The 13,548-nt window shown below is 41.8% G+C and overlaps 2 protein-coding genes across 5 annotated transcripts in view; one reads left to right on the top strand and one right to left on the bottom strand.

Moving 5' to 3' along the window:
- PHKB (phosphorylase kinase regulatory subunit beta) overlaps positions 1–12,599 on the bottom strand; it is a 72,465-nt gene extending 59,866 nt beyond the window's left edge. For 2 of the 4 annotated variants that reach the window (XM_071567663.1, XM_071567662.1), the window contains exons 1-4: positions 12,426–12,599; positions 4,343–4,432; positions 2,215–2,353; positions 1,470–1,569 (exon numbers count right to left, since the gene is read on the bottom strand). In XM_071567663.1, the coding sequence (XP_071423764.1) occupies positions 1,470–1,569; positions 2,215–2,353; positions 4,343–4,432; positions 12,426–12,501 (405 nt within the window). In that variant the 5' untranslated portion in view covers positions 12,502–12,599. Of the gene's footprint in view, positions 1–1,469; positions 1,570–2,214; positions 2,354–4,342; positions 4,433–6,461; positions 6,480–10,555; positions 10,651–12,425 lie in introns of all 4 variants that reach the window. The other 2 variants (XM_071567665.1, XM_071567666.1) reach the window with 2 other exon arrangements.
- Positions 12,600–12,635: 36 nt separating this feature from the next.
- The window catches only part of ITFG1 (integrin alpha FG-GAP repeat containing 1), a 68,272-nt gene continuing 67,359 nt past the window's right edge, over positions 12,636–13,548 (top strand). Inside the window, exon 1 of the mRNA XM_071567667.1 lies at positions 12,636–12,877. Coding sequence (XP_071423768.1) covers positions 12,682–12,877 — 196 coding nt within the window. The 5' untranslated portion in view covers positions 12,636–12,681. The remainder of the gene's footprint in view (positions 12,878–13,548) is intronic.

Raw genomic sequence — 13,548 nt, 5'->3', positions numbered from 1 at the left:
TTGCCAGCACCTGATCCACACTTCACGTTTCCAACACTGATGTTCTCTTTATGGGATACTCTACCAACAAATCACACAGAACATACAGCATGTGCCTCAGGAACAAGGAGGTGAATACTACATTGTGGAGTTACCAGATCTACTCCACGAACACATTAAATACATATCAGGTCACAACTCATGTTCATTAGCAACAAAATACAACAGCTGCAATTTTTGTTACAAGCAGCAGCATCTGTTCAAGTCATTTCTTGGGCATATATAATTCATATTATTAAAAACCATCTTCCTTCTACCTGAGGCCAGCACATACACAGCCTGTCAGAACAAAGTCCAGCTTGATTTATGTCTGTTAGGTACCAGAAAGTGTTTATTACTACACTGTGGGAAGAGAAAAACATCTACAGTAAACAAGGCAAAACCTGACAGGCAGGATGTCAGCAGTGTGACACCTGTGCTAATTTAATGCTCATTACTCCTGTCTGCACTCAGCAGCCTCAAAACCAACAACTGAACTAAGAGAAAAAGAACAGCTCAAATGAACAAGATCAATTTAGGTCAAGATTATTTACAGATATGAGACTACAAAGAAACAGACTATAAAAAAAATAAAAAAATATGTCAGCATAAATACAAGTAGCAATACATCTGATTTGCTTATTATTATTGTTACTGGCATCACATGCCTATGAACTTTTCATTTCAGTTTGTGTGCTCAGCTGTGATGAAGAGTATGTGGTTACATGAAAATTATTTCTAATAATACAGCTCAAAGTCAGTTACATGGAACTTCAAATAATCATATGAAATATATATATATTTAACTAGTTCTAGAATTATGGCTAACCACTATGCAAAATTAATCCACCATATTTAAATTTTAAAAAGGAGAAGCCCTAAATATTCAAGAATATTCAGGGTATACTCACAAGAGGACTAGGGGGTGGAATAAATCAACTGTGTCACAACATAAGTAAATTACTGTTTCCTTACTCATTTGGGGCTGTTGCCCTTCCCAACCTACAAGTCAAATAACAGAAAGTGGCTGCTAAAGAAACACAGCAAATAATCAAAGCCATCACCCAGATAAGGAGAACAACTGCAAAGGCAGTAACAGTAAAGTTTCCAGCCTTAACTAAAAGAAGTTCTACATATTTCCATTTAATCAATAAAAGACTAAAACCACTCACAAAATTACTAATGGTGTAATATTTAAATGGAATAACTAACTGCAAAATGAACCCCAAGAAGTTTCAAGTACACCCTGCACTTTACTCTGCCAAACACTCGTGTCTTCTATACCCTCAAACGATGTTGTGACCTGGTAACAGCAGAGCAGCTGTTCTGAGCTGGGCCACACATCCCACTGCACTCCTTTGGGAATTCTGGCTATGTTTAGAAGTTAGTTTTCACAGATTAATTAGTGCCTGTAACGAGGCGAGCTCCCGTGTCCGCCCTGAGCGCCTCACCTTATCGGCCTGGCGCATGTAGCAGTAGAGAATGCCCCTCATGCACTTGATGGCAGAATGCTCCAGTTCATGAGTCCTTCCCTTGTCATCATCAATGCGCCTGGGAGGGAGCACAGATAACCCACCAAACAAATTGCAAGTGCAGCAGCAGGGAAGAAAGGGAGACGTTAATGCTTTGGAATATTAAGTATTTAACTAATGCTGTAGCATAGTGGTGCTCTCACTCATATCAACTTATTTATAGCACTATTCATCCTTCTTTAGTAATAAAAATAATAAAAGAGGAGGTTTGTAGTTTGTCTTGCAACTTAAACAAACATTCCTATTTCAAAATTTACAAAGAAAAAGAATCCTTACTGATGTAACAATGTCTCTTGCAAATAAACAGATTGTTAGTCCCTGCAACAAGCCTGCTAATGCTCTGAACTCTCCTACCACATTTGAAACCAGCAGTATTCCCTGAGTACAATCTGTCACAAAACCTCTATGTTTACTATGTTTAATGCATGCGTTAAAAATATTGGTACCAATTACATTATAGGAAAACATTTACTTACCAGAAGTAGAGTGACATTTTTAATTTAGTACTTATATAGATATTTTTACTGAGATTTGGAAACGTGTACCACCCCTATGGGTTTACAAATCTTTTTTTGATAAAGCTTCATCTTTTAAACCTTTCCTGGAGAACTGGGTAGCACAAAGAGCATAACCTGGCAGAGCTGTGGGTGCAGAGGTGACTCACCTGTAGGCAAGGGCCAGTGCCCAGGCACAGGCAGCACAGTAAAGGCTGTCGTGCACCTTTGCCTTCTGGTTATCCCCATAGGTCTTGGTGGGGAACAGCCCTGTGGTTGGGCTCTGATGCACCAGCAACGTGGATTTAACTGAAAAAGGGAAAAATAAACAGGGTAGTAACAACACTTGGGTTTTTTCTGTTTCTAAATAGACTTTCAGGAGTAAATCAAGGTGTGGGCAACCTGTTAGAGCACACACACATACACGTAATCACAACGTAAACCAAGAGCAAGAAAGGTAAGGAGAAACACACACAAAAAATTTGCCATGTTGTTTTTTCAGTCAAATTAGACTGTTTTACAAAAAACCCCAACAGTATTCAGAACTATTTATATGCCTCTGTTCCAGCACAACCCACTTTGTATAGAACCTTTACAAGACAACCCAGTAATTTCCCCTTTATGAAAACAGAAGAAAAAGTGACTACAGTATGTCAACTGCCTCCTCAATCATTTACTTTAACTCTCCAGTACACTACATTCATAAAAATTACCTTTTTAACTTAGGCCATATGACTATACCAATATTTATAAAAGAAAGGACAAAGTAAATAAGGAGAAAGGACAACTACAATTATTTAACTTAGTACCTTAACATAAAAATAGAACAAGACAGAAATTTTCAGGTTGCTAAAACTGAGTTAGAAAAATACTAAATACTACTTTAATTCTTTTTGTACTTTAATAATTATTTTTCATTTTGTGAATTGTTTGCCTAAAGTTATATAATAACCAGCATGCTATAAGATTGAAACTGGGCTTACTGCCCTCAAACATGACCTTTCTAACAATAATCTGTTAGAAAAAGGAAAGAAGGGGTTATCAAGCATTGATTTTAAAAAAGCCTCTTTTTGTATGTATTAGAAATTAAGTATTCTAAATGAAATGACAAGGTTTTGTGGCTTTTTGTATTATAGTCTCCAATGCCTTGATACTTTGCAACAAAAACTTTGATAAAGTACTACCTGAAAAGTCAACACAGGTTATTCTAAAATGAAGTATAAATTCCACAGTGAATTTTTACTGTGGCAGCAGCATAAGCTCCTGACAGACAAACAGAAAGCACCACCACAGATTTGCTGCTGCCAAGCACTAAAAAAGCAAATTGAACAGTCATGTCCTGTGTAAGAAAGGTAAAAGCAATGCCCCTACAAAACCAGGACATGGACAGAGTGGGCACAACCCACAGCAATCCCATCGAAGGGAGTCTCACCCCACATGTTTAGAATCACAGCAATATTGTTCACTATTCTGTACTCCATTACAACACAAACCTCCTAAACCCCCAAACAATCAAACCAAATCATTGCTTCTTTAAGGGTTTTGGCTTAAAATAACCTCAGAATGAAAAGCAAAACACTAAAGGTGACTTAAAGTAAGTGAGCTAACAAATAAAATTTCAGCCCAAGAATACATTATGGCACCATTAAGAACGAAAAAGAATTTCTCACTGATCACTGTCAAACCTTTTCCACTTGAATTTTTCCTCAGCTGTATTGGTTGATGCTGCAATACTAAGCTACCTCTTTATCCAGAAAAATTCTGAATTCAGTCTTCCAGCTGGACTGGATTTCCAACAAACATTTTGATTTTCAGGAAGAAATGTCAACACAGCCCTCCAGTCTTGGCACCTTTCAAACTCCCAGCAGAAATTTAGGAAACTACGTTTAAGTAGGAATAACATGGAGCTGATATTTACCATGAAAATACCAATTTTAACTCAAATCTGGGCTAGGACAAGCATCAAAAACTTGTCAGCAGATAACCTTTGCCCCTCCCCATGCAAGACCATCACATGCAACTCAGAATCTATTTGCCATTTGACAAATGCTGTAATTCTGAACACTCTTTGCTGCTCATGATTTTTCAAGAGTGTATGAAATATCCAAATACATGCATTGCCTTATCACAGGAATCTTGTGAGGAATTGCATCCCTTTGGATCCCAGAAAATAAAAATCCATATTAAGGGCTGCTGATACTATTTTAAGACAAAGCTAATGACTTTCATAAGCACAACTGTAACTATTTTAGCAAGTTAGGCTGAAAATTTTTCATGGTAGAACTACCATTAACTTACCAATTCTATAGTAATGATTTAATTTATCCCACAGACTTTCCCCCTCTGGCTTGGGAAGGTTAATACTTTTAAGTGGCTCATAAATTGAACCTAAAAAAAAGAAAAAACATAACATAATCAGGATGAGAATTAGTTTCACAATTCTAATATTGCTATGAATTACTGCAATATGGTGTTTTTCCTTTGTTATGCAAAACCACAATTTGTTGAGTTTCAATTGAAACAAAAAATGTTGCTATCTCTACAGTCTCAGAGAACAGATTTTTATTTACATTTTTTTTCTACAGAACTTGTCTACACAAACCAGACCTCCATCTGGATCTCCAATGCTGTGCAGATACTCAGCTACAGCAACTTCTACGTAAATGTATAACTACTGAAGACAACTATTAAAAGTTGAGCATTTTCTAGGAACATTTGCTTAGAACTTAAGTCTACAGACAAAATTCCCAAAGATACATAGAAAAACAGAAGGTAGAGGGACAAAAGTAGACTAAATGTCACTGTTACTTCCCTACCTGCCTTCTAACATGGTGACCACCACCACCACCAGTGTCTCACCTACCCCAGCCTTGAGTGCACCCACCACAATTACCCAGGCTGATCTTGTGTCTTGAATGACAAAAAGGGTCATTGGCTTGTTTCCACATACTAACAGAGCTTAAACAACCTATCCAACAGTTACAGTCCTCAAATTTCCTACATTACCTATATTCCAGAGAAATACAAAGCTTTCAAACCCACACCTTTCCTTCTCAGTGTCCCACACACTGAAGTCAGTGTTCCTGATAGCTGAGATGAGCTACCTATCAAAAACTACTGGGGTAATTCCAACTTCTGATTTAAGAGCAACCCCCTGCTCTCCCTCCATAACCCCCTGGGCTTTATTGAGTGCTGTGGATGGCAGGATGTTCTGCAGACCCCTGTATGCCCTCCTGAGCAGGCCTCAGGGGATGGAGGCATTGCCAGGACAGCCCAGCCAGGCTGGCAGTGCTGGCAGGACTCAGCTCAGTGCTCCTATTCATGCTGGCTCTTTGCAAATCCCAGCACATACCCAGGCACTGGAGAACAGATTGTCCATGTTCAGGACTCTTATCCAAATGAAAAGAAAAAAAGAAAGAAAAAGAAAGATGTTCAAGAAAGAACTGGACATGGCTTCAGTGCCATGGTCTGGTGACATGGCTTGGGCAAAGGCTGGACTTGATCTTGGAGGTCTTTTCCAGCCTGATTGATTCTATGAGTGTGTGTGGAGTTGAGACAGGAGCTTTATACATTAAGTCCTTTGGTGGGGACACAGGAAAGCGTCTCCTGCCCCTCAGAACTCAAACCTCATCCCTCCCTAATTAATTTTGCATTGTAATCATAGGAGTTAGAAACCCCACCCCTCCCTGAGCACAGCGCTGGGGCTGCTGTGCAGGATGCTCTGCTGGTGCTTCCCAACACACAGGAGCTTCCCCTTCAGCCTTTTCCCCTCAGTGTGAGAGTTGCAGAAACACCTGCATGTGGGGAAGGGCCCGAGAGGGAAGCACAGAGAGCACAGTTTATTAGAGCTGCCTAAAATGAAATTGTTCTGTAATGGAAAAGAAAAACTTGTAATACACCACATTTTTCATATCTTCTGCTAAAAAAGAATTAACCCCCCACTCAACATTCTGAAACTATTTAAATCCATTTTCAAAGCAATTCTATTTTTCTATTTCTTTTTGCCCACAAATCCCTGCCCATGAGAAGATTGGTAATTTCTAATGTTATACTATTAATTCAGTTGTTTGCAAGAGCACACAATGCAGTGACCTGCAGAACTGTAATTTTATAAGGTGATTCAGTGGAAGTAGGAGAGAATGTGCAAAGGGAAAAAACCTTTGGGAAGTCACTTACTGCATAAAAACTAGCAAATTCATGAGAAATAGTCACTTAACAGATTTTCAAAGGCAAAAAAATATTCTTTCTCTTAGATTAATTAACTGTGCAACACATGCATAGCACACCATCCTTCCATGTGCCCCTCTTGTTAATCCCGGTGTTGCACCAGGACTCACAGCTGAGTGTTCACAGGTACACACACAGATACACAAGGCAAAAGTTCCCAAAATAAAATTATTCTAATTTACATACTTACCAGACAATCTGTGACCCTCTGTGGCCAACAGAGAAACAAAATAATGTTATCAAGAACAAAAAGAATATTCTTCTATTTCAGAGCATTCAAAGATTTCAACATAAAGCAGAAAGATTGAACAGAATAAAAAGCATGAAAATATAAAAGCACCACCATCTACAAATTACATTATTTTAGATGTTTGAAACTTTACTAACAGAAATATATTTAAACAGCCAGAGTAGACTGTTCATGAAACAAAAAGGAGAAATAAATTCAAAGTTTAAGAAAACTGACAAAGAAAATAGTTTTATTCCTTGAAAGTATTCCCTAAAATAACTCCTACTATAAGTAGGAGAACTTGTTTAACTCAAAGTTTTCCACATATTCTTCATTAATTCCTCATGAGCACCTATATAGTTTATTTTGCTTGGTGTCTACAGCATTCTCCTGGAGAAATCATGCAGGAAATTATGTTCCATTTCTATCACAACCTAATCAAAAGCAAGGAACAGCCAGGACAAACTTGAAGCTGCTCCTTCCCTGTGGTTTGGAGTGAGCCCAGAACACAGTGGAAGCTATTTTTAGGATGGCTAAAAACAGCCCATGTGCACTCCCCCAAAATCCATTGAAAAGTTCATTTCAGCAAGACTAAAACATGTCATAGAATTACATATTTAAAATAGGTTTTCAAAGTGAAAAAAAAATAACAGCAAGACTGCAACACTCTAAACATAACAGAACGACATATGCAAACAGGACCCTGGAGGGCTTGGCTTGTTTCAGCATTCCGAGGAAACAGAATGAGCACATTAATGTTAAATACTGTTTTTCATAAATATATCACTTCATTGTAACCATCCAGTGTGGGGTTTATTGCAGGTAAATAAGCAGATCCACAGGAAGCAATAGAATCCTATTCAGTTATTTAGCATTTCCTCAGCTGTGTAGGAGTGCAACGAACCCATCCAACATTTAAACTGGGTCTCTGGAAGATCTTCCCCAAGGAATGAAGGGTGTCTATTATTTCCTTACACCACAAGTGGATTGATGCAAGGCAGGACCTACTTCAAAATCAGGGAAAAAACTGATAGGAAATCAAAATGTTGATTCCTGCACTAGTGCTCTTCATATCTGAGAGGAGAACACTCAAAATCTTTATTCCAACTCCAACTAAAGCCTTGTCTGTCTTCAGTTATTGCACTAAACACCCTGTATCCATGTTCGGAATGAAAATTAAACCCCTTGTATTTCCTACCACTTACAGGTCCAGAGTAACATGATTTCACCAATCTTCAAGTTGAAGAATTACTAAAAAGGATAGAAATTTCCTTTCAAAGTATTAGAGAACAGGAAGAAATCTCCAACAGCCCAGTACCTGATAACAAACACATCAACTACCAGTGCAGAACTAAAGTAATAAACAGACAAGATATTTCTGACTCAGCTAAGACAGCGAAAGTAGAGGAAAACCTAATCCAGTAGATGAAACTGAAATGTACAATTCCAGGGAAAAAAATGACAATTTAATCATCTCTTCTAATCAGAATATAAAACTGAAGGGAATTAGGGAAAGCTCTCCAAGGTCAGCTATTAGCAGTGTAAATATCTATGTATATACAACCTCTGGAGGCTGAGAATATTGTGTAATTCCAATGCTAAAGTACATTCCCATCCACCTTCTTTTTATTCCATTTATACTTGAGATTAGCATTAATTGCTCTTCAGGGAACAGCTACAAGCTGTTTAGATATTTAGATTTCAAAGCAATGGCCAACATGGCTTTTAAACAACTCTGCTCCCAAATTTGTATACACAGAAGCTTTGAACACCCACACCTTCGTGAAGATGGCAGCAATTAGGGATATTAAAGAAAAATTGACATTAGAATGCAGTTCTGGCCCTAGTCTGTGGATAAAGCTTTGCATATTTCAACAAGGAGGGCTTATTCAAATTTTTCAAAGTACAGAATTAAAACAAATATTGCCCTAAAGTTTAATCACAAACAAATGGAAACAACATGGCAAGAACTTTATTTCCAATATTTCTCATGCCAGAAGAACACGAGAAAATGTTGATTTGCATAATTAGATCAGGACAGGTCAAAAGAAAAAAGCTGAGAATAAAAGATTTCTGTCTAGATTCGAAGAGAATTAAAACTGACCACAGCCTTTAATGTGACACTGGTTCTGGATGTAATCCAACACCTGAGATGGGAACAGGTTCTGGATCTCAGATCACTGTAACTCACATTACCCTGCATTAGTACAGGCAGTAACACAGAACTCACTGGGACCAAAGAGGATTTTATTTCTTCTCACAGCAAAGTTTAAGAGATTCTATCACATGGGGATTTTTAATCACTACATACAGGAGGAAACTCTGGTCTCACAGCTGACCCTGCTCTGAGCAGGAGGCCAGAGTAGCTGACATTCTGACAACCCTTCCAAACAGAACTGTTCTACAGTTCAATGAAAACAGGGTAAGGAAACACGAGGAGAAAGGCTTGGAGAGGAAGATGCAAAAGGGATCAAGGTGTTCCTCTGCCTGAATACACAGTAGGAGTAAACACAAGGTACAAAGTGTTACCCAGGTTGTGATGACAAGAACACAGGTAAAAATGAATAAAATCCTGTAATAGCATTTAAATAGCACTGAAGTGACAAAGCTTTAAAATATTTATCAAAAACACCCATGTGTTAAGACTGTCCATGTAATTTAATTGGCATTTCACAGAATCAGAGAATACCCTGAGTTAAAGGGACCCACAGGGATCACTGAAGTGCAGCTCCTGGCGCTGCACAGGACAACCCCAGGGATCCCATCGTGTGCCCCAGAGTATGATCCGAATGCTTCCTGAGCTCTGGCAGGTTTGGGGCTGTGCCCACTGTCCTGGGGAGCCTGGTCAGTGCCCACCACTCTCTGGGGGAAGAGTCTTGTTCTGATACCCAACCTAAACCTCCCCTGACACATTCCTGCAGGTGTTATCACTGGTCAACAGAGAGGAAAAAGAAAAAAAATGCACTAATCTATTTTGTGCCTTCTCTATTTCCTATTCATCTGATGTTATTTCTCTCTACAGTGCACTGTACTTAGTGGACACTACTGATTTCAGGATTTACAGTAACTAACAACACACAGAAGTTACTGAACACCAGAAATACAAGACTGGCCATTGTGCCAGTACACAGGACCTTCCCATAACCAAAATGCCAGAGTCTACTTCACAAGCCTTGTAAATGCAACAAGCAAGGCAGGAAACCATTCAGGATATTCAAGGCAGGCATTGCCATTTCTGAGAACTCAAGAGAACAGGTCCTAAAACTACTAAAAGTATATATTTTGCATCATAACATCAATAATTAGGAGAAAGTAATTTTTCTTTTATTACAATGTCCACACTTCACAGATTCTCTGACATTAAGAAAGGCCAAAGGGCAGGGCAGGGCTGTCCCAGTGACTCAGCCATGGCAAGGGGCAGCTGCAATCCCCTCCCCTGGTTGCCCTCACCAGCACTTGTGCTGCCTCTGTGCTTCAGCAAGGGCTACACAAGAGTCCTACACAGTCTTCCCAGACCAGTTAGTTTCACATATGGATACACCTGCTCCCAGCCAAACTCCCTTAAAACACACAGTAATGGTCCTGACACCTGCATATATTCCAGTTTCTGTTGTGCCTGAGGAGAGGCTGTGCCAGGGGCTTTATTTTGCTTCCACTTAATTTCCAAAAGTCAAGATTTGTAAAGATGACGGACCTACTGGAAATCTTACTTCTTACCTCTAAAGAGTCACGTTGGGCTTTTTTAGGACTCAATTCTCAACACCATTTTTAGGGCACTTTTCACATGACCATCATCTTAAAGAGAAATTTCAGTTCAGAGACTGTTACACACAGATACTGACAGGAACACAGAACAGGAAGATTTGACAGTAGATTTCAATCTCAGTAGATTCCAATTTTCAGCAATTTTCATTGGAAGAGTTCAAATTTTTAAGTTCTACTGTACAGTGCTAAAAATGTGCTAGCACAAAACATTGCATGAAACACAAAACACACAATTATTTTTTTAATTAAACAGCCACAAACAAGAACAAAACACAAAACTGCACACTTACCAAATTTTAAAAAAGCATGCGCAGAGGAGGCTCTGTCATCATCCAGACTGGCCATTTCAAATTGGTGCAGCTAATCACAAACGTCTCAGGCTAAGCTACAGTAATTTTCAAAACTGTTTAGTAAATGTTAAAGGCAACCAGCATTAAATTAAGTGAAAGCAATGTTAGTGGAGTTATTAACATGACAGAGTGCACAGCACAGAGTTTAATTTCATCTTATGCTTCCTTCTTCTACACTGATCTCTTGGTTCTCTTTCTCAGTAAAATTTGGTTTTACTGGCAAAAACATAGTTCATAATTTAATAAACATAAAAATGAAGATACAGATTACCTCCTACAGGATTGGGTCTTAAATGATGCACTCCTGTTGGCTATAAAACATGAGTCTCTCCTGCATTTCAGCCACATGTGTCTATACTCCATGTCTACTAAATCTTACTCCTAGCATCATACTAGGAAAAGAACATAACCCCAACCAAAACAGCTCTGCCTGTGAGCTGGGACTCTCCAGCACAGGTCTCAGCCACACCAGAAACCTACAGGGGACTTTCAGTCACTGTGATTGTCCCAACCATGACTCCTTCTGACAGGGCCAGAAAGGAGACAGAAGAGCCCTGAAGTTACACAAACCCCAACTTACTTATAAAGGTGAGCAGTAAACTTGAAAAATCAAGAACCTGATTTTTATTTTTAGATATGAATGTTACCTGAAAGATTATACATGAAATTTAATTTTTAAATCAAACTCTATAATTAGAAAAACTTTTCAACAAAAATAACGTTTATCCTTTGACTAAATTTCTTCAGTTATTATATAAAACTCTATGAACAAATCTCTAGACAAAATCTCTATGAACAGGGAAGGAAGGAAGTGAACTCCAATAACCTGTCATTGCACAGAAGACACTTTCACACATTTAACAAAAAAGTCACAGGCAGCAGCAGCTTCAACTCAAGCCTTTAAAACCACCGAAATGGTTTGTGCAGCCACAGGGCCTGAGCCTGCAGGGGAATCCCAAAGCTCCTGTGCTGCCCTGGGACTCTCACCCCCGCAAAGGTGAAGGTTCCCGACCTGAATTCCTGGAGCTCTGTGGCCACATCAGTCCATCAATTCCCAGATCACAGCCCTGTCAGTAACAACAACCGGCCACAAAGTAACAACTCGTAGTGGGCTGTCTCAAGCACGGAACTTGCAAATCAATACTAGATATCCACTAAACTTTTAAAGCCAAAGGGATCAGACCATTCAACAACCCTTAGAGACCTCACAAAGCCTCACTTTCTTTCACACCGCCTGATCGGTTCATTAACACAACAAAACCAACCAAACATGCAACTAAGTAAATCTGAGCTCTGCAAGCATGTATGGGATACAAACAAACACCGCAGGGATCTTCTGGAAAACTGTTTCTATGAGAACAACTAAAGCTCCACTAAGGCAGTATTTTATGTTGAAAAAGTAATTAAAAACCCGAATTTCTTGAACTTTGGAAATTCAAGCCAGCTCGGTAAACATGACCCTTCCTTTTAGGCCAGGATGGAGCTGCCACGTAGCCCAGGGCGAGAACAAGACATTCTCCCGCTGTGAAAAGGGTACCTTTATCCACGGAAAACCTGGCAAAGACTAGCAGTACTTTTCCTCTAAACGCTTCACCTGTTCGGCAGCTTTCTACAACTGCAGAGATAATACAACAGGAGCGAGTGGCAGCGGGGCAGCGGCTGGGGCTGTGCCCGCCGAGGGCACACCTGGCGCTGCAGGTGCCTGCGGGGAGGGGCGGGAGTGCGGGAATGGGGCGGGATGCGGGAATAGGGCGGGAGTGCGGGACTGAGCGGGATTCGCAGCTGCCTCGGAGGAGCCGAGGGGTCAGACCTGAGCGTTTGGAGCGGGCGCGCACCTCCAGCACCTTCCAGCTGACATCGGCCATGTGCGCGGCCGTCGCCGCCATCGCGCCGCGGGCCGGGAGTGCCGGGCAGGGCAGGGCAGTCCCGGGTACAGCCGGGCAGGGCAATACCGGGCAGTGCCGGGCCGGGCCCGCCGTAAAGCTGCCGGCGCAGGCTCGGCCGCGCTGCCGCAAACCGGGCCCGCCCCGCCGCCGTCAGAGCCGGGCGGGGCGAGGCCGAGCGCGATGGGCGCCCGCGGGCCGAGCCCTTCGCTGCCGGGCCGTGCGCTGCCGCTGCTCGCCCTGCTGGCCCTGGCCGGGCCCGCCCGCGCCCTGCAGAATGTCACCGCGCAGCTCTTCGGGTCTGAGGCCCACGGCACCCTCGCGGCCTTCGGGGACTTCAACTCGGACAAGCAGACGGACCTGTTCGTGCTGCGCGGCGGTGAGTGCAGGGGCCGGGCCCCGAGCCCCGCGGAGAGCTCCGGACAGCCCCGTGCGGGCAGATGCGGGAGCGGCCTGCGGGGCCTGTGGGGCAGCCGCGAGGCCTGGCGGGGGCACAGAGCCTGTCCCGGCGGGGACACAGAGGAGGCACACAGGGACAGGGGCTGTCCCGGCGGGGACACAGAGGGGGCTGTCCCGGCGGGGACACAGAGGGGGCTGTCCCGGCGGGGACACAGAGGGGGCACACAGGGACAGGGGCTGTCCCCGGGGAGCTGCCCCGCAGCAGCAGGAGGGCCCGTGGGGTCTGTGGGGCACCTCCTGCTCCTCCGAGCACCAGGTGCTGCCCAGGATACACTGACACCTGCCTTGCTCCTGACTCGTTTCCCATGTGAAAAGAGTGTTTTCAATGTGCCCTGAAATACGGGGTCGTATATGGCAAGACATGGTTTTCTTTAAAGCTAAATTTATTGTGAAGTAGTTCGTGTGTTTTCTCCTCCAGCATGAATGGACACAAAGTGGTTTTTCGCTCCTGTTTTCACGATGTTTTGGGAAAGGCAGATGAACGTTTCAGGGATGTGAGGAAGACAAATGGCATGTTATCCTAGTTGGAACATCATGTTACAGTGGAAGGGTAGAGAAATTTAGCCACGAGTCACCTGCCATGAGTTTCTG

This window comes from Pithys albifrons, chromosome 12 (assembly GCF_047495875.1).
Source record: "Pithys albifrons albifrons isolate INPA30051 chromosome 12, PitAlb_v1, whole genome shotgun sequence".
Classification (NCBI taxonomy): domain Eukaryota; kingdom Metazoa; phylum Chordata; class Aves; order Passeriformes; family Thamnophilidae; genus Pithys; species Pithys albifrons.
The sequence above is the reverse complement of the archived record's forward strand: the minus strand, read 5'-3'. Positions and strand labels throughout refer to the sequence as shown.